The sequence below is a fragment of the Diadema antillarum genome, unplaced genomic scaffold (genome assembly GCF_040938485.1).
Source record: "Diadema antillarum isolate AM-2024a unplaced genomic scaffold, OU_Dant_1.0 scf00000017, whole genome shotgun sequence".
Taxonomy (NCBI): domain Eukaryota; kingdom Metazoa; phylum Echinodermata; class Echinoidea; order Diadematoida; family Diadematidae; genus Diadema; species Diadema antillarum.
This window is the reverse complement of record NW_027270906.1, coordinates 872311-898284: the sequence shown is the minus strand read 5'-3', so window position 1 is coordinate 898284 and position 25974 is coordinate 872311. Positions and strand designations below refer to the sequence as shown.

The following is a 25974-nucleotide window of genomic DNA, read 5'->3' as shown; positions in this document are numbered from 1 at the left end:
CACTCTACTTATTTTCTTCCCCATAATTTACAGGGGAATTCATCCAAAATACATAAGAGGATTCAAGAAAGGCAAAATATCAACAGCACATGAGTTAAGTTTAATTTTTCTGGCACAATAAAAAAGCACTTGAGTTACCTCAGGCAGGGGTAGTGATTTTACCAATAAAATATGCCAGAAACAAGTTGAAAGAATATATGTAATTTTCATGAAAAATTAAATTAGATTTGGTACAATTCTCTTCACCATGGTGGTATTTTTTTTTCTTTTCTGGATTGTGTGATATTTCTCAGAGTTCACTGAAGTGTACTACAAGTACAACTATATCTGCGTTCAATGAAACCAAATGTATGGTTGGAAAAATTACCCTTGATGTAAGAGCAACACAAATGAATGCATCTCTCTGGAATTTTGTTTACTTTTCTCCTCAGCAGCAAATTTAATAGAGAAGCCACCATGCAAAAGGATGTAAGTCATACATTTTGTATTCTGCATGCATATGTTAATGCAATAATGCAACATATGTCATAAAAGAATTAAATGTCATATACTAATCAAGTATAACGAAAGATATAAAATGTATGATGAATTTCAATAAATTAATGATTAACTTTGTATAACTTTTATAACATAATGTTATGAAATGAGTGATGGCTGCAAGGCCATGTAATTGCATGAAGATTATCACAAAACAAGAGATTAACTGACAATGGTACACATTTTATCACATTACATTAAAAGTACAAATAAATTTTCAGCACCAATAAGAGAGGAACAATAATCATTACCTGAACTAATCATATATGGCTACATCATTGCACTTACAATTTTACATTCTTGTATGTGCAGGGACTATATCATTATACAAAACTGCACAAATAATACAATGATTGGTGAGGTACACTGGAAGAGACCTTAGATAATCTGAAAGGAGAATTTATCCTCCAAGAGGAAAAAAAACAACAACAATATTTCAATAAAAAACACTGACAACATAGCAGCATACCATTTAAAGAACCGAGTGTAACATCTCGAAGGAAAAAAAAAATAGAAATAGGAGAAATACTGTAAAAGTGGCAATTTTCATATATTTTGTGATACAAGAAACTAGCGCAAAAAATACATACCGGTACATGTATTTTTGCCTGTTACATATACATATATGTAACACTATTTAATGTTTGGATTCCATGGAATTGAAAACAACCGAAATTCATCTTACCCTGTTGAGTGCAAATAATTACTCATGAGAAAATTTCCACTTTTACAGTATGGCTATTTGATTGGATGTAAAATTGGGTAGCATGTGTAGTCCACGAAAGCAAAATGACAGTTATGTAAACGAAATCAATCTATCATGACTTCCAATAGACACAATATGTAAAATGCCTCCTTGACATTCAAATGGCCATAACTCCATATTCTTTAAATTCTTACTCAAATCACAATGATTATTCATCTTTCTTTCATTGTTATTTTCTTCTGAGGGATATATTCTCCTTTGACAAGACACTTTCAATGACAATGAAAAAACACAATGATCACTAAATGGATATTGCTAAGATGACTTCACAAATCGAACATTTTCTATCCTATTTTCTTTTTACAATTACATCAGCATTACATAATATTTCATACTACAACCATCATAATTACTCTTCAGCTCAATGTTTCAGGTATCCTTAAGATCAGTAATGTTACCATAAAATTGAACTTATAAATAAGAATGAGACAGATTCAGTCCGCTTAAAATCACTGCTTGGTTCCAATTTTCTAAAAGGGAGTTGATGTCGGGGAACTTTCCAACATAAATCATCACAGTCCTGGTCAGACCACAATTCACTTGAAATACTCGAAAGTATAATCTTTCACCAATACTATATTCCCTTCCTCAGTCCATGAATTATCCATCTACTGTTGCAGTCCCTCTATAATGCTACTGATCAAATCACTGTTCAGATTTCTGCTCGAGTTTATGCAAATGTACATAATTATCATTAAGTGATCTTCAGACAAATATCACTTATCAGTGTGAGCATGAAACATGGATATCTTCTTTTCCTTTTGGGGGAATTATAGTTTGATTAGAATCTCTAACAATCTTATTTCACTAATTTTCTTTCGTCAGTATTTCATACCATACAATTCTCTTTCCCTTTTATACTACCATGCAAAAAACAAATATAAATCAAGTACAAAACTCATTCTTATCAAGTACAATTAAATGTATGTGCCAAGTGAATTACCACAGTTTCTGAGAGCAATAAATTGGAATTTATAATTAAAGTACATGCAGTGTGCTACTACAGCCAAAAATATACCGGTAGTGAACACCAAAATGGAAAGACATTACAGCACAGTTTTCATGGCTCCACATGATATTGGTCACAGTTCGTTATTACAAAGCTTTGTAATTTTGAAGGTTCTTTATTCCTAAGGTTCATTAATTCGAAAATGAAGTTAGGATCATTATTCTGGAGGCTCATTACTCAAAAGATTGTTATTCCAGAGGTTTGTTAATCTCAGAACAAGATAAGGTTTGTCATTCTTGAGGTTTGTTGGCATGCACCCTCATATCACTTTTAAAGTAACAAACCTTCGTAATCATCCCATGATATAGCGAAGAAAGGAATCAATAGGATATTGTGTGGGGGACAAGTAAAGCATTATTTGGAAGGGAGGGGAAATAGCCCTTTCACAGAGGAGAATTTCTGTCTGTTTTTTTTTCCTTTCTTTTCTCAAGTTTTTGTCAGTCAATTCAAGCTGATTCAAAGCAGCTCTGGGCTAGACGAAAACGAGACACCACACACACAAATAAATGGATATGACTGTCCTAAGCCCTGAAACCATCTTAATGGGAGCTTTCATGTTTACCTTTCAACAACCTGATATCATCATTTCTCAGTCTAGCACTAGGAGGGTGTCTTTTGTGCAAAAAGAATGTGTTGCTCCTTTGTCAGCAGTAAAAAATTGTTTCCCATGAATAAGACACAGGAAGTATCAAATCTATGTGATATTCAACACAGATTGTAGAGTTTCTAGTTTTCTTCTGAATCACTGCCCACTGCATGACCTGTCTTCGATTGTGGATGGATGTATACAGCAATATCAGACTAGTCTGAACAGCATATGAAGATCCTTTCCATGTTTTGGACAAAGATTGAATTTTGTATTTATCAGTTTGGACATGATACAATATGCAAACAAGAGCATATGAGAGGTTCATGATAGAGTCCAAGAGAAAAATTGTGTTTGGTAGTCAGCAAACACTCCATGTGGATCCTTTGTATTTTCTCCTTTTTTTCATCTGGGAGTTTAGAAAAAAAAATGGTTGTACATCTTTCCTTCCAAGCACAGCATGTCCTACACAATACAGTACGGTGCATGACAATTCTGAGCCCCATTTCATATAAAGTTGATAAGATGGCAACTCTTGCTGGAATGTCAATTGTCATGGTAATGACAAGAATCCAGCTTCCTGATTGGCTGTTGCTATGGAAAGTTGTCATTCCAGCAAGAGTTGCTATCCTAACATCTCTTTATGAAATGGGGCCCTAGGTGTTGCCCCTGTCTGTATAATCACTCGATGCATAGACCCTTTTTTAGATATGGATACACACTGGCCTATCACACTTGTCATCTTTGACACCCTATGCAATAATCACACAGTGACATTTGCTTCCTCCATTGTATAACTTCATACATGTTATCACACTGTATATAATATTGTTCATCGTTGTCTTACACATGCTTATTTATGTTCACTCTTGCAGGAAATGAACTGGGAGCCCAATTTCCATGTTTCCACGTGGACACAAAATTGCATCCAATCACATTCACGTCACTCCTGTTACAATACCTTCACTTCATTCTAATTAAATACACACCAGTCTCAAATCTGTTTCACAATACAAAACTCTGTTCATTTCTTTCTTGATTACACGAATCAGACCTTTCTAATATCCACCTATCATTATAATTTGGCCAGGTAACATTCTTATGCACATTATGGCAAGATAGCTTAAATAAAATATCTTTTTTAATGAAATAATACTAACAAAATATGACGAAATTATTTCAATCGTGTCCAACAATCAGCTTTTGGTAAAGTGAGAAAAATGTATACGGCAGTCATCCTACTATTATAGTGACAGAGAATGTATCAAAATCAAGGAAATAATAATGACAGAGAAAAATCAAACAACCAAACAGCACTATTGAGGACCAATTCAATGTTAGTAATCACCTGACAACACATGTCTCAGTCACATGGTTTGTATGTGTGCCTAATCTTTTGCCACTATGTTTCTCTCAGGGGCATATCATCCTTTAAAAGGAAAGTTGTTACAAAAATGAGTTGCTACACTTCACAAACAGGTACTACAGTTGTACTTTAATACTGTTACAATTTTTTCTTCATTAAGGTAATTGCTCTAATACATGATTGTAATATATCTAAACATTAGAACTCACAGATAAATATCTATATACATGGTTTATTGCCATTAATTAAGATACTGCTGCCTTTACTTGGTGAGTCTTACTGTCAATCAGTCTAATGAGTTTACAACATCATCAAAAGATTAAGTTGAATTAGAATAAGAATGTGAATGCCACAGTTACATATAATTATAGGCAAGTCTTTCTGCACAAAATCCATTTAATTTTCCTCACTTCACTAACACAGCAAATACTATCGGCACAGCCACTGCGCTTCCTCACATTCGGAGAAAATTCCTGCTTTGCAAGTCACTTGCATGAGCAAACAGTTTTAAAGTGGTGAATCTTGAGGAAACACATCTCTCAATAGGTCAGAGACCTATCTTGAAAGAATCAGAAAGAGGGAATTACGTCTGCAGTATGTTGAATGCTCTGTGGTTTTCCGGAGGTCTGTACCGCCTGGAGGGTATTTATGAAAACTTCCGACCAATGATTGGTGCAGATGAACGAAAACATTAAGGGAAACTCCACACATTCTTGCACAGGGTTCTTTTCAACACTCTCAAAACTCCCCTTATCTTTCTCTTTCTTTTTCTCTCTCCTCGCCTTCTACCTTCTCTGCAGCTTCTAAATCACATTGGCACTAATTGCTTGGAACATATTTGATCACTACAATATAGCTGAGGATGAGAGGTTTGCAGTGTTATTTGCAGTCAGTGTTGTTTTCAAACAGCACATAGAATATTTTTTTCCTCTCGGTCTGTTTTTCCTAAGTATCTGTTCTCTTCCCTCCCAAAATATCTTTCAAGGACAACTTCAACATGGTGCAGACGACATGGTGAAAATTTTACAACATTATGAACATACCACAGACAGCTTAAGCACTCCTGTTAAAAGCAGCAGCAAGAACAAGATGATTCAAAACATGAAGTGATATGTTCACTTTTTAAAATGCAAACTTGATTGATGTTACAAATGAAGAGCATCCAACCTCCCCAACATACATTAACCTTTTACCTCTCAGAATCTGTTGGGGCCTCTCCAAAGTATATAGTCAATGGATATCTCTCAGAAAGAATCTAGGTTAGTAAATAATTATGGGCTGTAAGTGCAATTGTATGAGAATACTTTGTTATGATTGTACTTTTAACCAGTTGACCGTTGACAGATCGAGAATCTTGTGAAATCCTCATATGGCATGATGATTCAATTGCCTCTACGGAAATGAGGATGCATGTAAACCTAACCCATGATTTACAGTCAGTGTTGGAAGGCAGACACAGTATAAGACTGGTGGATCAACTTCACCATCCCCATAATGCCACACTGCATGGAAGAGCATTAATACTTAACAACGTATGATGCTACAAAATGTTGCATTATCCAAGAAAGCATTTAAAGGGTGTCATTGAAGTACTCACAGAATATGCTCAAATCTTGGATTACTGTTGCTCTGGTGAATTTCTGAGCAAATTCAAAGGAAGATTTAAAACCCTCCATTTTTTTACACGTCTTTCCCTGTATGGTATATTTATTTTTTCACCTACATTACAATGACTTGGCTGGGCATCACCACATAATACTGCAGACACTAATAACTGCTACAATACAACCTTTCAGCCACACAAACCTTATCAGTGATGTCTACAAAACACCAGCAAATAAGGTATAAAATCTGATCATCATCCTATTACCTTGAACAATTGACACGTGGATTACGCAAGAATTTCCTGAATTACCCCCTCATTGTTGGCATTTCCTGTTTAACGTGCTAAAACAAAGTATTTATCTGCCAGTGTATGAGTTGTAAATTGCATAGTTTAGTTTGTTTGTTTGGTGTTTTTTTTTGTTAAATGAGAAACTGACCCTGTTTCAGACAAGAGTTGAAAATACACTCAATGCATGTGTCCTGAAGTATATTGTTTTCCATTCTTATCAGAAGTTGCACTGTGACAACCGGGTACTACTGAAGCTGGGCAAATTTAGCTTGAACGAACATCCTGGAATCCCTGGTATGTCTTATAGATGGTGAATGATGCTAGAGCTTTAAACAGTGTTTTGCTTCAATATTATGATGAGTCTACAAAGAAATGGTAACCACAATTGGCTTTAAATTGTCATACTTTCTGCATCACCCACTTCAAGGGAGAGTATTAAGTCTTTCATTAAAATGTGCAGTCACCTTACTCTATTTTCTTGTTTGTGCTTGAAGTACTTGTGCTCTTTTCAATCTATGAAAAAGTTAAATAATAATAAACAAATAATACACAATAAAGCACTTTGTGGTTTCCACAGAAATGATACAAACTTAGCTGAGCAAAATTAAAGTGCTCTGGCATCACTCTTTAGGAGTAACACAGACAAAAATAAAAGGAGTAATACCATGTAAGAGTGACCAAGACCAAGACCATAGAAACATATAAAAGAGCATCAAAATCACTATGAACTCTTAAAACTTTTTCACTACTCAAGATGAAACACAGATCCTCTGTTAGCTCTGTGAAATGAAATAATAACACCATGTGTTGCAGTGAATTGATGAGTGAAAAGTGGAATCAAGTGCATTCCTTTCCCATAACTGTGGATGTAAACCACCGCTGAGCTGCAATTGGTAGGTAATGTCTTGATCACACTTGAAAAATAAAGGAAAGTAACAAAAAATATTGTCCTCTTATTCACAGTAATCAAAAAGATGAAATATAAGTTCTAGAAACAGCTGACACTCTATTCCTTTGAAAATAAAAATGGGAATGCAATTCTTGTTCTTTTTCAGCACACACCTAAAACTCATGCAATAATCAACACAGAAATAACATTTCTGAATGGAAAAGAGACACATAGATAATGGCATTTACACCAACGTACCTTCAACCCTTCTAACCTTGCACATATTACAACTTTTTGCTTCCTTTTTGTTTTTTTCCTCCTTATTCTTGGCAAGATAACTTAAACGAGATACAAGTTCAGTCAGCACTGTTTAAAATGTGGAAGAAAGTTTATCAAATCTTGAATCATTGATTCTTGTCATCCCCTGGGGGCTTTTTGTTCTTCTGATGGAGTTTGAGTGGTCTATGAAGCACCTCATAGATCTTCTTGAAGAGGATCTTGTACTCCGGTGGTCCCGACTCAAAGTGGACATCGACAGGACAAGCCGACTCCTGATTTGAGGCACTAGACGTGACGGGGGAAGTGCTGAGTTTCCCCATGCTAGAAGACTTACTGAGACCGGGCGTGGCATCTTGGCCATCTGCCGTCTTGCGCCGGAGGCTGTTGGTCCTGGACCGGCCCCCAGATTCATGGAAGGAAGTGCTGCGACTGCGCGTGAGCAGCGTGTTGTACTTGTCCATGAGGTTGTGGTATTGAGCATCGATCTCGCCCAGGAGGGACACCCCATCTGATTTGGGGTTGATCAGGTCGTGATTCGGAAGAGGGCACTTCGTTTCCGGGTGGAGCTCCTCGGCGATGGGCTTGAGTTCCAAACTACCATGACGCCTCAGCTCACCGTCCTGTTTGGGGGAAGCTTTCTCTTGCTCGGTTACTTTGTCTTCATCTGCTAGATTGATCATGCTATCACAGTACTTACACACCGCTTCGTTCACATTATCCAGGGAGTGGAAGTCCCGCTTTATCTCCTCCATTCTTGACTTCACCTGAAGTTCCCGATTGTGATTCTCCAGAGCCTTGTTCTCCCGCACCAACACCGCCATTTCTGACTCCAGTTCATTCTCCCTCTGCTCCTTCAGCGTGATGTCGTGTTTCAGGTTCCGAATGCTCAGCTGGAGGTTGGTGATTTCGTCCTCGTAGAGGCTCTCCGCTGAGGGCTTGCCGAGGTCAAAGCTGTGGGCCCTCCTCAGAGGGAGCCCACCCCAGTTGTTGAGGTTCAGGGCCTCATGGGCTCGCTGCTGGCGCCTGCCCTCTCTCAGACGCTCCTTCTCTGCTGCCCTCAGCTGGTCTATGACAGACTGCTGTTCATGGACTTGTGACTCTAGGTGATCTATGGATTCATTTATCCTGGGAACAGAAAATATGAAAGTGTATTAACAAAACATACAGCCTGCCTAACAAGAATGCTAGCACAATCTTGAAGTGTAAATCACAACACAAAAGAACAGGCTTTGAATTTTTATTCAAAGGAAATGTTTGGGACTGGCATGAACATGTTTCTAGTTTTCGAAGTATAAACATTTACAGATCGTCGGTTGAGAATGATAAGGGCGTTAAGTTGCCGCTAAACCCATAGTGTTCTGGACAACTTAACGCCCTTCTCATTCTCAACAGACGATATTTTCTGTCAATTGACACATCAAATTTGAACAATTACAATGAACAAAATCTTAGAGCTGAACAATAACAAAATCCATGACACATTGCACTTTTTCTCAATGACTACATTATTTCAAGGCCTGGATTTCAAAGCAAGACTTTTTTTTTTTGGGGGGGGGGTATTTGTCTAAAGATAGAATGGTTACTTCCAGCACTAATCAATTAAAGTTAAAAAAAACAACAACAGGAAAGTAATGAGAAAGATCAGCACTGCTCATAATCTGGGTCGATGCTTTATTCAGCATGTCAGCTAAAACCAAACTTTTGGAGACAAACTAATTTTCTGCCCATACATATCACTGTTGTTGAAACAAGTCTAGACTTAGACAACAGGCACTTACTTGAGGATCCTCTGCTGAGCTGTCTTGAGGTCATGTTTTAGTTGGGTATTTTCCTTTTCCAACTCCTGGGAGTTTAAGTCTAGCTGCTCATAGATCTGAGCCTTTGACTCAGTGACATCACGAAGCACATGAAGCTGTTTCTCCAGGTACTAAATACAGAAAGATATCAAATAAAACCTTGAAAGTATAAACAAGTAAAAAAATTAACACCAATGTCAATTTATTAATTATTAAAAACTTCCTTTAGATAATTACTCATCTCCTGCTTATCTCTGGACATTTTCATTCCAATGGCATCTTTATCTGGGGAAAATTTTGCATTATGGAAAAGTTTACTAGCATGTGATAGATTTCATGAGAGTATTATATTTCAAATCATGAAATGACCTATAACTATGATTGCACGTAATAAGAATGAGCAAAATGTCATCATAGGTTTATTTGTTTGTATTTGTTTGTCATTTTGATTCATAAAAAGCATAATGTCACTATCTAGAGTAACATATTTGTATCCTAGAGATGATAGCTAGCCAAAGGAATGTCACAATGGGGCATGAGCAAATACTGTGACTGCTCGTTAAAGCGCCTGCCTGTATGTGGTTAGTTGTAATATGTAGCAAGCTTATCAGCATGTCTTCCATGAGTAGATTTGTAATCTATCCTGAATGCCATAGAATGTAATATACTTGCAAGGAAAAGAAGGAGTGGAAACTCCTTGTAATCTATGCAAACACCCATATGGGACCTAAAGCAATATGGGATTCCAAACATTTCTCTACATTCTGATCCCATGCCCTGTTCCAATCTACCTCCAGGATAGAATTTAAAGACAGGGAAAAAGTTTCACATTTCATTACATTACAAGCTGTATTATTTTTAACATCTAACATTTTGAATGTGCTGAAATATGTTGAGAACCATTTAGGAAAAAATCTGAAGTTAGCATCTGTTCTCATTATGCACTATCAAAATGATGAAAATCACACCCTCCTAAAAAATCCTCCCACTTGTCCATGGTCAGCACATTTGCACATATTAAAGATAATATAAAGTTTTGGTACCTCAAAAGTTTCCCTGAGTTTCCTTGTCTTAGTTTGTGTTTCAGGTTAAAGTACCTTTCATATAACTAACACTGTGAGACTTACTCGCCCCAAAGTGCTCTCATGTCTTAGTAATCATGCAATAATGGTTTCGTACAACTACCAGAGCAGAGCGGGCTCTGAAAAATTCGAACGAGCCGTTAGTTTGACTCGACGCGGTACCGCAACAATCAATATACACGTATTGTATGAAACCATTATTGCATGATTACTAAGACATGAGAGCACTTTGGGGCGAGTAAGTCTTACAGTGTTAGTTATATGAAAGGTACTTTAACCTGAAACACAAACTAAGACAAGGAAACTCAGGAAAACTTTTGAGGTACCAAAACTTTATATTATCTTTAATGTTACAATCTGCCATGTACATTCTTATCTGATCTTTCAAACAAAGTACACTCACTGTTGCTAGCACATTGAAAGAGAGAAAGAACTGCAGCAGAGAAGGTCTTTTCTGTGAGAGCGCAAGTACTTGATTAATACTGATGTGCTCTTTAATCAAAGCACCTGGGTACCACTTGTAGTTAGCCGTATTTCTCAGTGATGTCCAGCATGACATCGGTGTAGAGCAATTAGTTTCTCCTCCATTTATAACACTTTCCTGGATCTGGTACATTGAGGGCTTTGTGTACATCAACAGCAGATCTTCCCCCACGCAGAGACCATAATTTATATCCCAGAATCTGCAAGGACACTGCTTTCTACAAGGTTTAACTTACATCATATTTTTTATGAATTTCAATATTACAAACTTCCATCTTCTCTAAAACAATAGATTGTTTACCTGTAACAGGTATTTACATTAAATTATCATTCTTCTCCTAATATGCAAAAGAAGACAGAGCTGCAATTTGCTGTGTATTTTCCGCTGGTTCATTCAGGAGTGACCTTTGCCATGTACACAAGCATGTTCCATTACAACCTGTGCAAAACGGCATGATATGTCCTGCCCTGTTTGCTTAGTGAGGATACCTTATCTCATGTGTGCTGGGCTTATACTGTCCAGAGGATAACATCTGACAAATGGAACCAAAGTGCATATGGTAATCTAGTAACAGATGACAGGCACTATTCACGACATCCGTCCTATCAAGTTTCAAGAACCTTAATCCTATAAGATGTATGAATTGTGTAGCAAGATGAGAGCAAGTTGGCAAGCAGACTTCTATGCAACTTTGATATTGCCCTAGTATATTCATCACTACAGCTAACATACTATTTGGGATGACTATTGAATGTGATTACACAACAGGGCAAACACTATTGAATGTGATTGTATCATGAATGGCAATCAAATGTTATCATATCTACACAATAAAAATAAAGAAAATATGTCAAGCAAATCTAGATTTTAAAAGTTTTTATATATACCATTAAAAGTCATAAAAAGTCTAACAATTCTATACTTTCAGTGGGCTTTTTTTTTTAATGCACAAATTTGACGCAGGTGTTATATGCAAGGTAAGACATTTGTAGCAATTTGTATCTCATGAGTCAGTGATCTCTAAAACAACAAATACTGGAAGTCAAGAAAACTGGTTGCTCCCTTCAGTCTGCTGATTGAAATTGAGGAAGATGTCCAAAATTTGGACAGTAACCTGTCAATTATCATTGTCTCAACTTAAGTTGTTTTGAATGTGATATGAGAACTTTCAATGTACAAACATTGTTGTACCAGAAATTGATTGCCTGCTCAGACACCCAAACATTTGATTGTTCTGCAGCTATAATCTGTTCATCAAGATGCACTATACCGGTACTATTTAAAAATGTACAGAATTTTATTACACGGCATTACAGCTGGGCAGATTTGAGGTTTCACTATTATATCCCTTTCGTGCCTTCTGCCACAGACTGCTGTTGCTTTATGACAGATTTGGCTTTGGCTGTGAATAGAGTTAAACTGCAAGGTGTTATTGCCATCATGTATGGTAACAGCTGGGATTGGAGTATTCCAAGGTATTTGATAGCAGCTCCTGTCTACACAAATCCCAATAGGTATGACCTTTGACACTATGGGGACCGTGACCTTAGCTCTGATCTAGGGGCTAGACTTGTCATCTCCTTGTCTGGAACAAAACCCTGGTTCTTACATTACAGTTTGCCATAATTCCATGCTTCTGTGTTTGTGTGTGTATGTGTGTGTGTGTGTGCATGTGCACATGTAAGATCATAGAAAAGGGTTAAATTTTGGTTTAGGAGTAAAATACCTTCAGATTGTAGGCAGTTGTTGTTTGTTTCATTGTTTGCATCTGCTTGCATTTTTTTTTAGTTGTATTTTTTTTTATTTCAAGGGAGCTATTATAACCTACAGTCTGTAGCTCGATCATGTAGTCCACGTGGCTAAATTTCCATTATCAGCACTTCTTGCAAAATGCTATATGTTCTAAGTTGCAGAGTCAGAATGTACTATCAATCTCTCAATTCATTTAGACCCCAACAAAATTATCTTATGAATGACAACATTAAAAGACAAATATCAAGACATAAAAACAAACTCATGATAAAGTAAGTTACAACTTAACCATCTGTGTCCTTTGAGTGTCAATTGGCACAGAAAACTTATAGCACTGTACACATTCTCCAAAGTCTCAAAGGGTTGAGGAAAACAATATTCCTCTGATTGAAGGTTTTACTTCTACTTCTTTTTTTGTACTAGTATTGAATTAACAGATATGCTTTGCCTATATGACAGGTCTTCATGAGACTATCTAAAAAGATGTAATGCCAGAAAGCATAGCAGAGAAAAATAACACTATTAAATCAGCTAAGAGTAAAGACTATGGTACGGAAACTGAAATGAACCCTGGTCAGGATCTATTTACAGAGAACATCTTGAGTGGCCTCTTGGAATGTTTGACAGCACTCGAGTATATCTTGCTCTTTGAATTGGAACCCCACACTATACACTGCATGTACGATGTGGATTTGCTATAACTAATGAGGGAATCGCAGAAGGCCCACAGTATATACTGAATGGAAAAGATTACTGAACGAGTAAATAAACCAATTGCTAGAATATCATTTGGGGAAATATGGACTGCTAAAGGAGATGATATTTACATTGCGTCAGTGATGGGGGAGGGGATATATTGACAGATCTATTGATGAATGAAGTAGGGATGGACGAAGGGCATGTGAAAATAACGCACAGAGGCAATGCTACATGCTTCATAGCAGGGATGTACACAAACCCATTATTCATACCAAATGGAGGCTGTCATGACATCTGACGTTGGATAGCTTCTCATATTCTTTTTTCCCTCTTTTGAGTACAGTTGCATGCTCTACCTAAGAGCCAGCCTTCATACATCTATAAAGTACTGTAAAAGTGGAAATTTTCGCAGTGTTGAAATTTTCGTGCATTTCGCGCAACGAGAAACTAGCGCGAAAATAAAAAGCACGCAAATTTTTTGCTTGCAATATGTTCCAGTAGTTGATGTCTTGATTCCATGCAATAAAAAACATGTGAAACTCTTCTTTACAGGCTGAGCACGGAAAATTAGTCGAGCGAAAGTATCCACTTTTACAGTACTAGACAATGAGCTTTCAAACCATATCACAAGTTTTGAAGAGAATAAGAGAGGAGCTCTTCTGAATTGAGGTGGGGTTTCCTTTTTTACCACAGAGCTTTATGTTGATCTACATTATAATGATGCACACTGACACCTATTCCATCTTACGATTCTTACAGACTTCTACAGCAACTTTAATATTCACCTTGCCTTTAAAAGCAAGAAGAGTTCAAATTCACATCTAGATAGAATGTGCACAAGTCATACTACAGACTTACTACAATAAAAACAAAAAAGACACCATACCACAATCTGCATGGCTTGCTCCTCATTGTGCTGTTGGGACTCCAAGAGACTTGCTTCCAGCTCCTTGTTCCGCTCTAGGAGGGTCTTGCCTAGCTCCGCTGCCAGGTGCAGGTCTGTGGGGATGCACAATGGACAGAAGCAAAAATGTCATTATCCTCTTGATCATTTTCATCATTATTATGATTATCATAATCACCATCATCACATAATTACCACAATTATAAGAACCAACATTACAACCACAATACTTATTATCCTCCAACTCCTCCACCTCATTAATGGTCATTAAATCATCACTAACACCATTGTCATCACTACCATCATTGCTGCTAGCAATTTTGTCACCATCATTACTATCAGTATAACGACCATCCTCGTCATCGCCATCATTATTACCATCAAAAACATTTCATCAGCATCAGCATTGTCAACATCATCTCATATTCATCAACATCATAATCAACATCAAAATACCATCTAATCATCACTATCACTATCATCAGGCATCAAAACATCTTATCATTGCTATCATCACCATTACCACCAAACATCTAACACATGATCATCACCATTGAAACATCATCTCACAATCATCCATCACCATCAACACATCATTTCACCATCAATCATTATCAAAACATCATCTCATCAGCAACAGCATCATCAGCTCATCAAACATCATCTCATAATCATCATAACCATCATCATCACCAAAACATCATCTAATCATCACCATCATAATCCCCATCAAAACATAATCTGATCATCACCATCACCCTTAAAACAAGAATTCATTATCATCATCATAATCACAATCAAAACACAAATTCATCATCATTATCATCATCACTGTATATCATCAACACTACCATCATCACCATCAAACATCTCATTACCAAATCATCATCACTAGCCCATCATTTCATCATCATATCATCTAACCATTGCCGTCATCATCACTTCTATCATCATTACTGTCAAAATTACACGATGACCACTGTAAATCCTTTCGGCTTCTATTCAACCACACCTCCCAGCCAGCAATAACCTCAAATCCATTTATGAGCCAGCTGCATCTGGCAAGTCTGGACCCTATTTCAGAGACCAGTTTCATTACCCAGCTGTTGTCAGTCTAAACATGACAACGGCTTTATCTATAATAAAAATGTCACTAATTAATATGGTTTCATGCAATAGCAAAGACAGCCAAAGGTTTATTAAACATGATTCAAAATGGCCTTAACCAAATCCCTTAATAGTCCATTCTTTTCCATGCGTATAGGTCAACATTTATTCCCTATTTTAAAAGCAAAAGTCGAGTCAATATATCTACTTACTCACTGTGTACAAAATCCATTCTTTATGCACAAACTCTGCATCTATCCCCACAAACAGATTGACCTTCCCTCCCTGGTTTTGCAAGGAAATACTGTTCCCAATAAACAGCAAAATGACCTTTCAAAAAGCTACAAACAAGTAATGATGTTTCACTGAAACATCAACAGGAAAACTACATCAGGGGGTACAACATATATAGTTCACTCCACAAATAATCTGTGTTCATTACTGTCATTTATTTCCTAAGCCTTGCACATTAACTGATCCAAAGTTATGGTAAGTAAACAACTCATCATTTTGATATGATCCATCTACATGCATGATATGCTTTGTCAAAATGGTACAGTTACATGACTGGAAAAGCCTCAAGACTTGCGAACAAAAAGATGTCAGAAATGAAGATTGAAAGACAAGGCATTATACAGCATTTGAGCCATAGTCTGCAAATACAGAATATCCTAGATACATGTACTCATACACTGTAGCTAGAAGGTTTGCAATTAATAATGAGAGAAAAAAAAAAGTATTGAAACTGTTATGTCAATACACCCCACATGAATAACAAAAAAAAAAAAGGTTTGACTTGCATGCCATCTGTGTTTGCAATGCAATCAATATTTAGTATGTCAGAGCAAAGCACTGTTGTATCATTTCACACAGTACATTGTAGTTTCAATGAAACATATCATAGTCAACATATGGACAAGAGCATGTAGTACTGTCATACTGTGACTATTAAGTATTTTAGTAACATTGGTAGCCATTGTTTTGCTCATACTATAATCACTGATTTTTTTTTTTTTTTTTTTTGGTAGCTAGCCAATGACAAATGAAATTTGATTCACTCTCAATAATAATTTTGGATACTAATTTTGACTCATTCAGTACTGAAAGTATCTGAAATGTAGCACAGCCTACATTTGCACATTGGGGGACTGAGTGGATGATAAGTTTGATATTTGAAAAGTACATTGTACATGTACATGTATTTCAGGTTCTGTGAGATGTAGGGCTCCTTCTCTCTAAAAAAAAAAATCGAGTGAAAATATTCACTCTTAAAAGAGTGAATACAAAAAAGAGTGCATTTCCAGTGAAATTGGAGTGAATTTTGAGTGAAAATGTTCATTTTCACTCATTTTGGAGTGATGTCAGGGATCACTCCAAAATCTTCGAGTGATCCCTGACGTCACTCCAAATGAGTGAAAATGAGCATTTTCACTCAAAATTCACTCCAATTTCACTCGAAATGCACTCTTTTTTGTATTCACTCTTTTAAGAGTGAATATTTTCACTCGATTTTTTTTAGAGAGTTCTTTGTAATGCATACGAGCTGGTGGACTTTAATAAACATGGAATGTAGGTTGTACAAACAATACTTTTAAGTTCATGTTTAGAAGGTGGGAAAGGTGCTTTAACCGCAAACCAATGTGAATTTCACAGCTCATCAAACACAAAAAGATTACTGTAAGTAGTTATCAGAAAATTTTGACAATGAGTCTGTTTGCACAGGATTTAAGACAAATAATTAAAATCTTTCTTGCATGAATAGCTAGGACCTTTTTCACTTCTTCGAGCTCACTCATCTCCATGAAACATCAATCCCACACAACGGAGTAATGCTCTGCCCACAAATCTTTGCAGATTTACACAGTGAAATAGAAAAATCCAAATCTGTAAAACATATTTGCTGAGATTCAAGGCCATGACCATATTTTCCATTGCATATTGTTCCTGATCACTTCCTTGAATAAAGACGAGGCTATGAACATTTTCAAACTTAAACTTGTGACCTCCTTCAAAGAACCTTATCATCTACTAATTTCTTAAAAATGTGCATAATGTCAAGTTCTCATGCCACTATAGAGGTGAAACTCTTTCAACAGCCACATTATATTTGATAGTATCTCCTACAAAGGAAATGTTGATGCAAAGTGCAAATTTTTTTCTTTAAAAAATTGCCTTGGATCAAACGAACACCGAGGTTTGTGCAACCTTGTGCTCAGTGCTGAAGAAACAGTGAGATTTGTAGTCCAGCTATGGGAACTACAGTGCAGACAATTTGTTAGTTTGCTAGTCAAGTAATAGTACTAAAAGGCCAAATCATCAAGACATTTGATGTCATTTCGAATTCGATGTCATTTCGAATGTCTGCAATTTAGAACAAATTGCAGACATGCATTCCTCATCGCCTTTAGCACACAATGATGCACAACTTCCTTGAACTGGACAGTGTTTCCCTAGTCAGGCCACATGGTAACTTCCTGGAGAATTAAGAATGCCGACGGATTTCACTGGAATGCAGGATGTCCCAATTCAAATCGGACACTTTCAATTTCTGTATTTTCTATCTTAGATGCACAAAGTGAGCAGCACGAACTGATGACCAGTCAGAGTTGCAGCCACACTTACAGTGGGGCTTTTCACGTCATGGCTTTACCACGTAACAGCGTTTAACCCACACATAACACATGTTTCACTCACAACTGTCACTAATTATCATGCTGCGCCAAGAGATAATTGAAAATTTCCCTGAACATTCTAGTTAGGTAACCTCAGTAGACAATTACTAGCAACAAATTACCCAGATCATATTTCATACTTCATCATCATAATACAAATTACCTATCGATGCAAATGGACATGAATTGCCATACACGTACATAAAGTATGCCATCACAGATTTGGATAAATTTCTGTAAAGCATATTTTGAGTTGTCAAATTTCCAAATGAGAACCAAAGTGTGGGAGTGAGTAGTGAGAATGATGATAGGTATCATCCCTTTTCGTGAGAAAACTTAGTGAGTTCCCATTCTGGAGACAATGTACAGCGCATTGTGTTGTGGGAGGCAATAGTTAAAATAAATATCAATCTTGCTGATACCAGTCCACTAAAAATTTGCAGAAACAGAGAAGCACTGCAAAATATAGAGCATAATAAAACAGAAATTTTGAATAACATTGAATGGTAATAATATATGTGATATTCTAAATAAAGAATCAATATTCTGTCTCTGTACAATATACATTGCAGGATATAATATCCCACATTGTTTTAAAGATGTGCTACACATTAGAATTAACAAACCATACATCTAGCCATCTTATGCTCATTTTTGTTACAAATTGTATGGCAAATACACTACATTTGCAATTTAATAACGAGTCAAGAGATCTTGTGCTATGCTGTTTGTACCTAAGCGACATGTAGAGAGAGTAAACATTTGGGAGACCAAAGACTTCATATTCTCAGCTAATTTTTCCCTTCAAAGATCTCAAATTCCCCCTTTCCAGGATTCATTTGACTATAAAAATGAGCAAACATAATGTATGAATCATCGTTCAGCTGGTTTTCACAAACACCACAGGAGTCATTCCCACAAGTGTGACTGGATTAGCACTAGACTTGGTGAAACAGAAGGAACCCTTCATTAATTCCATCAACATGTCTCAGATCCTCCTTAGGAAAGATAAATGTGCTAGTATTTGGCTCAAGAGCAACTCAGTGCAAGCCCACCATTGGTTTAATGATCAATATCCAAAGAATGCCATTCACTATAATAGCACCTTACACAGTACCGGTATAACATCTTGCTCTTATAATTCAAGTCTCAATACAGTGTTACAGTATTTCTTCAGCTCTAAATACAAGTGTACATAACACTCTGATAATCATAATAAAGAAACTATTAATCATTTGTTTAATGACACTTTCTCTACACTTCCAAACAAGCTATTAAGAAGCATCTTTCACTTTCTACAGATCTTTTAGTGTCATCATCTATCAGATTTCAAGTTTACTTGTTTCAATTTCATTTCCACGGATGAAATACAGCCCATGTATCTAAGTCTCGGTACATAACAGAATTTATACAACTGAAACACTACGCTTCACCTTTCCAGTGAGTGTAAGACAGGATAATATTATCATGAACCCTACACTTGTGACATTTGATATGTATGTAGTTCATGTGGTTTAGCTGTGTGGAGACATAATGCCCCCATGCATGTACCAGTTGATTTCGGCCATATCTAAATATCTGGGTTTGTTTTTAATCAGGTTTTAAGGTTATATGATCGAAAACTGGATAGTACAGACTTTTACTTATTTATTTACTTTTATTTGCTTCCAACATACACTGTAAGTGGGTTACAGAGGGACAGTGTCAACTGAGATATCATGCAAGAAGCAATAGAATTACGGAGATTATACTGTTCAAGCTATGTGTTCTGGCACACAAACTCTCACAATTTGGGGGGGGGGATGAGAATGATTTTCAAGGATCTGGATTCAAGGTACATGTACTTTATTGTCTGTTATCAAAAATAAATATGCAGAAATTTGCCTTACACTGCACAATTTAATGTGCAATGTACAGTGTAGCTGTTGCTCTATACATCACTTCAGCCACTAAAACAGTGTGTCATAGATGTACACTGTAACCATTGAAGTCTGAACACTCGGCCGATAGTGGGAAGAGGGATGACGCAAACCTGTACGGCTAGAATGGTTCTACGTAGCAGGTGGATGCCTTCAAAGTGGTCATCGAACAGTGTGGAACAGGTGCGATAGAAATGCAATCATATGCTCCAATTCTTTCTGCAAACAATATTTCCTACCATGAATAAATTCATACACACACACACACACATACAAGTGTACAGTGTATGAGTGCAATAAAGATATAAGATATCTGAGGCAAGCAGTCTGCAAACACATTATGCGATGACTCAGTACATAAAGTTCAAGTGGCTGGGTGCTTTTATGGTATTCTTGCAGGATGGATAATGAATGATTGATTGCAGCATTTGTAAGATTGTCCCCAAATGACATCGTCATCAATGTGAAGCTATGTGGAAGGCTCCTCAAGACGATTCACTGCCGAGAAAATGAACAAACTGGTGGCTATATTGATAGTTCAGCGGCTTTTTTACAGTGATCAGTTTGGGGCACTGACTGTGGGAAATTGATGGAAAAGAAAGAGTTTTTTCAATCATTCATACACATCTTACAGCTTATGAACATCTTGATTGAAAAACCTAGCATTACTGACATTCAAGCTCAGTGAAGTCAATTTACCAGATGAGTCACACTTTAGTTGATAGAAGAACAAAAGGAGTAACAACAAATTGTCAATTTATTAATTTTTAACACTTAATCTACATACACCTCAACATAAATTTTGCAGGTGCCTGCTTATATTTCTTGAAGTGAACTCATCATCTGACAAAGCTCAGCACAAGACCAAGTCAAATGTAGCAATATGTAACTTTGAGAAAGAAACTCTGGCTTGAAAATCATTCTTTTTTTATAACTCAACAGCTCACAATAGTATACCATCATGATATCTAACAATCAAGTTCCATAACTCCGCTCTGCCACTGTGGTTGTTTTACTTCGGGCTCTCATTACGTGAGAGCTCTACATTTTTTGGATACCAATATTACTAAGAAAAGTACACGCAAGGGGAATACCTACATGCATCACAGCATGTGTACCTCCATCAATGGATGTGCTTGCTGACATGGTGTGACAACCATCTCCATAATAAAATTCCATTAAATACCAGCAAAGGATTGCTATAAATCACAGCATCATCATGATAAAGGGGCCCCTTCCCGAAATGCAATGATAACTCTCCGCCTAGGGGCCTTTAACGGGATGCCATTACTAGAATGCCTTCCTGTCCTCAACCTTTAACAGGATGTATTCTAAAACTGTTCACAAAGATGGTTTAGATGGACCTTAAAGCTACAGTTGTAATACATAGTACTCGGACAGGCTCAAAATTCACCTTCCACCATTTGGAATTTGCTTGCAATATATCAGAAAGCTTTACCAAGAAACTTGTCAGGCTAATGTGATTTGCCAGGATAATGAATTGTTTTGTAGTATTTTGAGATTAAAGGTGACAGATGCAATACTGATTTCATAGCAATGAATGTTGGTGTAAGATACAAAACAGGCTAAAACTCATGTCTTTAAAAACAAAATGAACGTCAACCCCACAGCAAAACCTTGATTTCCTCATACATGTACAAGCCAAACTTCAAGGACACTGTCAAAACAGCATCATAAACAGTTCATATAAAACACGAATTTTCTTACCACTCATTCTTTATCAATCCTGACACTCTACAAAATGTGTTGAAGTTATGTTTGAATCATAAGGAGTTGGGAATACATGTATGTGTTAAAGGTACCGGTACTGTTTACCATTGGGAGCAGTGATTTTAAAAAATGTTTGAGATATCACATTTGATGCACATGTGACATGTCAGTTGTATCACAAAACATCCTATCATATAAAAAAAAATCATAATAAAGCCTAAAGTATAACAAGATATCATTGTTTTTCCCACTAAACCATAAATGTAGATGGTTTTGTCTATAACCATTTTTACTATAACTATTGTTAACACTTTGCATTTTTATCAATATTTAACATTGATTATCAAATTTTTAGATCATTGGTTGTTTCTATTCCTAACTCACATTTTAGAACTATTCTGAAGCACTAAAGCTGGGTTTTTGTTTCATCTGCAAATGGTAAATAATGCCTTTAAACAATATGTGAGTTGCCAGTGTGGATCCATGGACACAAAACTGACTACATCACATGTAGGATTTTAATTCATGAGTCAGTGCAGTGTACAGCTGTTAGATGGCTCATGCGAGACGTAAATCCCTCGACATGATGTGCAAATTCAGCAACCTTCTCCAGTACAGTTGTGCGGTGTCAACATCCCGTCTCACACACACTCTCTCTCTCTCTCTCATCCTAAAAACCTATCATTGGTATCGTCCTCAAAATCCCTCCACAGTTTTGATCTTGGCAACTCATAAATAAACAAAAAATTATTTTTTTTTTCTCTAAAATCAGTACAACAGCAAGGAGTAAATGCACCCTGGCCATCACCAACAACTGGAGGAAATTCTATTTTGGTCAGACAAGTCAAAGTCTTTATAGCTTCAATCATGTAGGCCTACAGCTGTACGTGTACATGTATAAATCTCAGATTAGATACATTGTATAATCCTTGAATAAGATCAAAATGAAGTTCTAACTGCAGAAGGCCCTGCAAAAAAATATATATATTACCCAAAAATCATGATGTCAATCTTTTCACAGGTGTTGCACTTACAATGAATCTGATTAATTGTAGTTTGGCTACCTAATTATTTGTATTGGAAATTTCAATTCAATACATTAAACTGTTTTAGAAATCTGAAGAAAAGCATTTTGAAGTAAAATTCTGAACAACCATTCATAACTCATCTCACGTGGCAACTTAAATTGAAAATCTCAAAATATAAATCATGATCTGTTAAAGGGGCATTCCAGACAATTTTCATAATTTCACATCAGGTAGTACATAAACCGACAGCTCCATGTACAGATTCGTGGAATTTATTGTCGTCCTTGAGCAGATAAACCAATAAATTGAAAATCTCAAACAAATTACACTGAACAGTGTTGATGACATCAGAGCCTCACATATTTCAGAAATGTCAGTGTAATTCCATTACAATACCGCCTGCTCAACAAGTTCACCTGTGAAGAATCTATGCATGCCTTCTTCTTTTGTTCTGCTTCCTTGAGCCCCAACTCATGCATTCTTATGGCAAGGCTGCCATGTCATCATCCTTATTCATTGCAATTTATTATAAATTTTGAAAACACTCTCATTCCTCATCCCATTCACTATAAATTCTGAAACTCCATACTCAGTTTAACTAATTTACAGTGGTTCAAATGTAAAAGTCTGAAAATCATGCAGAGGTCCCTTTAACCACTAGATATCATTCATAAGGACTACCCCCTTTTCTTCACGGCAAAAATAATAATTAAAAAAAAAATAACTGTATGATATATGTAGATCCTTCTTACACATCTACTATTCTGTGACATATTCAGAATACCCTGGTATCAAAATGTTTATGTTTTATAATTGTTTTGTGGATTTTATATTATTTTCCTGTTGGAACTATGATAGTGATTAAATTAAATGAAATATACAAATGAAATGTACGTCTGTTGAAGGATCAATCAATGGAGTTAGATAATACACTTTAAAGGCAACATCAACATCAATTCCATTGTAAAACGTTGCACTTCAAAATACCGCAACTAAACTTGAAAATCAAATCCCAGTCAAGTGTATCCCCTATTTTATGGACTGCAAGGCCGGCCAACGGGTTGGTACAGGGCCAGGGAACACGATATTGTCGTAAACATGTGAAGACAATAGCATAGTCTCGGCCGTATTTACAAATCTTTAGTCTATCTCTGTCGGAAGCATATACCCCCCCCCCCCCCCCCCCCATCATACATGTGATATACAGACGCCTATTCAAACAGTGACACTCCTCTGCCTGGCCTCTTTGGAGTATACATACTACGCTGTATGCAGCCAGCAGGATCATAGAGTCATTTCACGGCCTTCTTGGCCACGATACACGCATAATCTTACCAGTATTACTGCCTATTATGCTACTTACACTATATGGTGTTGTCTTACCGTTTTCATACCAGCCGTCCGGTGCGTCCTCCTCCTCTACCATCGTATAGTCGTCCATCCCAAAAGGCATCTTGGATCTTGCAAACATTGCCTTGCCAAATACATCCACAGCAGAACCTAGTTACTGGACACCAGTCACCCTCTTTCTTCGACGTTGTCTGCGTTGCGTCAGTTCTGTATTCGATTTCACTTTATACGCCGCAAAATTGTGTCTGCATCATCATCACCTTGTCCTTAGCTTCATGTCTTTTTTTACAGCCAGCACTACTTACGGGCAACACTACAACTAGCGATAGCAAATTCTCTCTTGCCGCATTTACGATCACTGTTGTCGGGCCCATACGGTAACATCCTCCGGAGCGGCCAGGGGAACTCCGTGTCACAACAACGTCCTTCTCCAACCCGACCCACACATCACACTCACCGGATTGTCGGCGCGTAGAGAGTGGATCCTGATGTACACACACACACACACAGCATACAATCCTGTATCAAGTTATTCTTGACGATAAACGTCGTAAGCACTCATTCATTCCACGGCCACGTTGGATGACGCATACCTTCTTTAGTCTTGTTGTTGTTGTTTTTTTTCTGCGCCACGCACAGGAGGGGGCGTGGTCCATCCAGTTTTGAGTGAGGCGTTGGAGTGTTGTATGAGCAGGGAGCGGAGGTGGAAAGCGTCTCCCTGGTATGAGAAAAATCTCTACCAACGTGTTCGTATACTAGTAAAGAGGTTTAGTAAATGTTATAGTGATTAGTGATTTACCATTTTGCCGGGGGGGGGGGGGGGGGGGAAATAGTCTGAAATTGGTACTTTTCGCGGAAATCAACTGTACAAAGAATAAACTAGAACCAAGCTTACACAATTGGTCTAGCTAGCATGACCGTCATTTCATTCCGAGACCCAAACGAAAGTAGAAGAAATTTTGAGAGGTAAAGTTAGAGGGAGAGTTATACTTAGTAGTTGGGGAGCGCATCAAAGAATTAGAGCACGTGTGTATGTGTGTGTGTGTGTGTGTGTGTGTGTGTGTGTGTGTGTGTGTGTGTGATTTTATACATACATTTTCTTTGTATGTTAAAAATGTGATTCAGCAGCACAAGTGAGAAGAATACAGATGTGTAAAATTGTTCATACTTATTCTGTTGTGAAAATGATGCTAATATTGAATGGAGAATATTATTAAATAGTTTGTGTCTTTATGTGATTGAAGGTGAAAGATGCTCATCAAGAGATGAATGTAAATCAGGAGAAGCAAGGATATTTTTCTTGAATTAAAAGAAGATAAATAAAAGATTGTTATTGTACACTTTATAGCTATCAAGAGTATACCATCATAAAATCCCCAAGCTTCAAATTTCTCACACTGATGAAATGCTCCTACCAGTAATTCAAAGTAAGTGGAGCTACATTTAAAGTATGTATAGTCAGTGAGTTGCAGGATTATATCATTCGATATACTCTGCACATATTTAAGCCATGAATAATGATTCTCTAGCAACATGATAATAGATATTGTTGTGGCTTTGAAGGGAAAAGACTGCACGGACAAGCAATGCGTTCAACTCACGCTGTCTTAATGAGTTTCACAACAGACTTGTTCCTTTCCTTTGTCTTGATAAATCAGCGTCTTTACCATAAAACACGATGACAAACAACAGAATGAATTAGATCCATATGCAGAATAATATCTCAACAGGACTACATTAGGCTCTACAAATTAGTCAATCATTGAAATTTCTGGCAAGTGGTCAGATATTGCAGTAGATTTTAGTTTCAGGAAATTGTGCTCAATATGGCTTGCAACTACTACCAGTTTTCCCATTTCCCACATGTTGCTTAACTTATGGCCACAATGCAGTCCAAGTGCAGAGCTACCAAGTCTCACGCAGAATGCGTGAGACTCAAGCATTTAGGGGCCATCTCACGATCTCACGCATGACACCCATTTTTCTCACGCATCGGGCGAAGTCTGCAACTTGGGCCTATTATAATGAGCATATATGGATAGCTCAAAAGATTAAAGTGATAGTTGCAATTGAAGGTATATTTCCCTTTTGTCTTTCAAAATATCAAGAGCTAAAAATATTAAG

The 25974-nt window shown here is 36.9% G+C and overlaps 1 protein-coding gene across 1 annotated transcript; it reads right to left on the bottom strand.

Moving 5' to 3' along the window:
• Positions 1 to 6930: 6930 nt before the first annotated feature.
• Positions 6931 to 24266, bottom strand: LOC139726225 (cerebellar degeneration-related protein 2-like). The gene is made up of 4 exons (XM_071637295.1): positions 23884 to 24266; positions 14026 to 14138; positions 9105 to 9253; positions 6931 to 8451 (listed from the first exon to the last, which is right to left on the bottom strand). Exons 1-4 carry the CDS (start codon positions 23969 to 23971, stop codon positions 7452 to 7454), a joined length of 1350 nt encoding a protein of 449 aa, XP_071493396.1. The 5' UTR covers positions 23972 to 24266; the 3' UTR covers positions 6931 to 7451.
• Positions 24267 to 25974: the final 1708 nt, after the last annotated feature.

Excerpts from the sequence above, each read along its gene's own strand:
- LOC139726225 (XM_071637295.1), bottom strand. The coding sequence starts at position 23,971 with ATGTTTGCAAGATCCAAGATGCCTTTTGGGATGGACGACTATACGATG. Across the intron at positions 9,254-14,025 it reads AGCAAGCCATGCAGATTGTG|TACCTGGAGAAACAGCTTCA; the intron begins GTATGGTGTCTT and ends TTCTGTATTTAG. Across the intron at positions 8,452-9,104 it reads GCTCAGCAGAGGATCCTCAA|GATAAATGAATCCATAGATC; the intron begins GTAAGTGCCTGT and ends TTCTGTTCCCAG.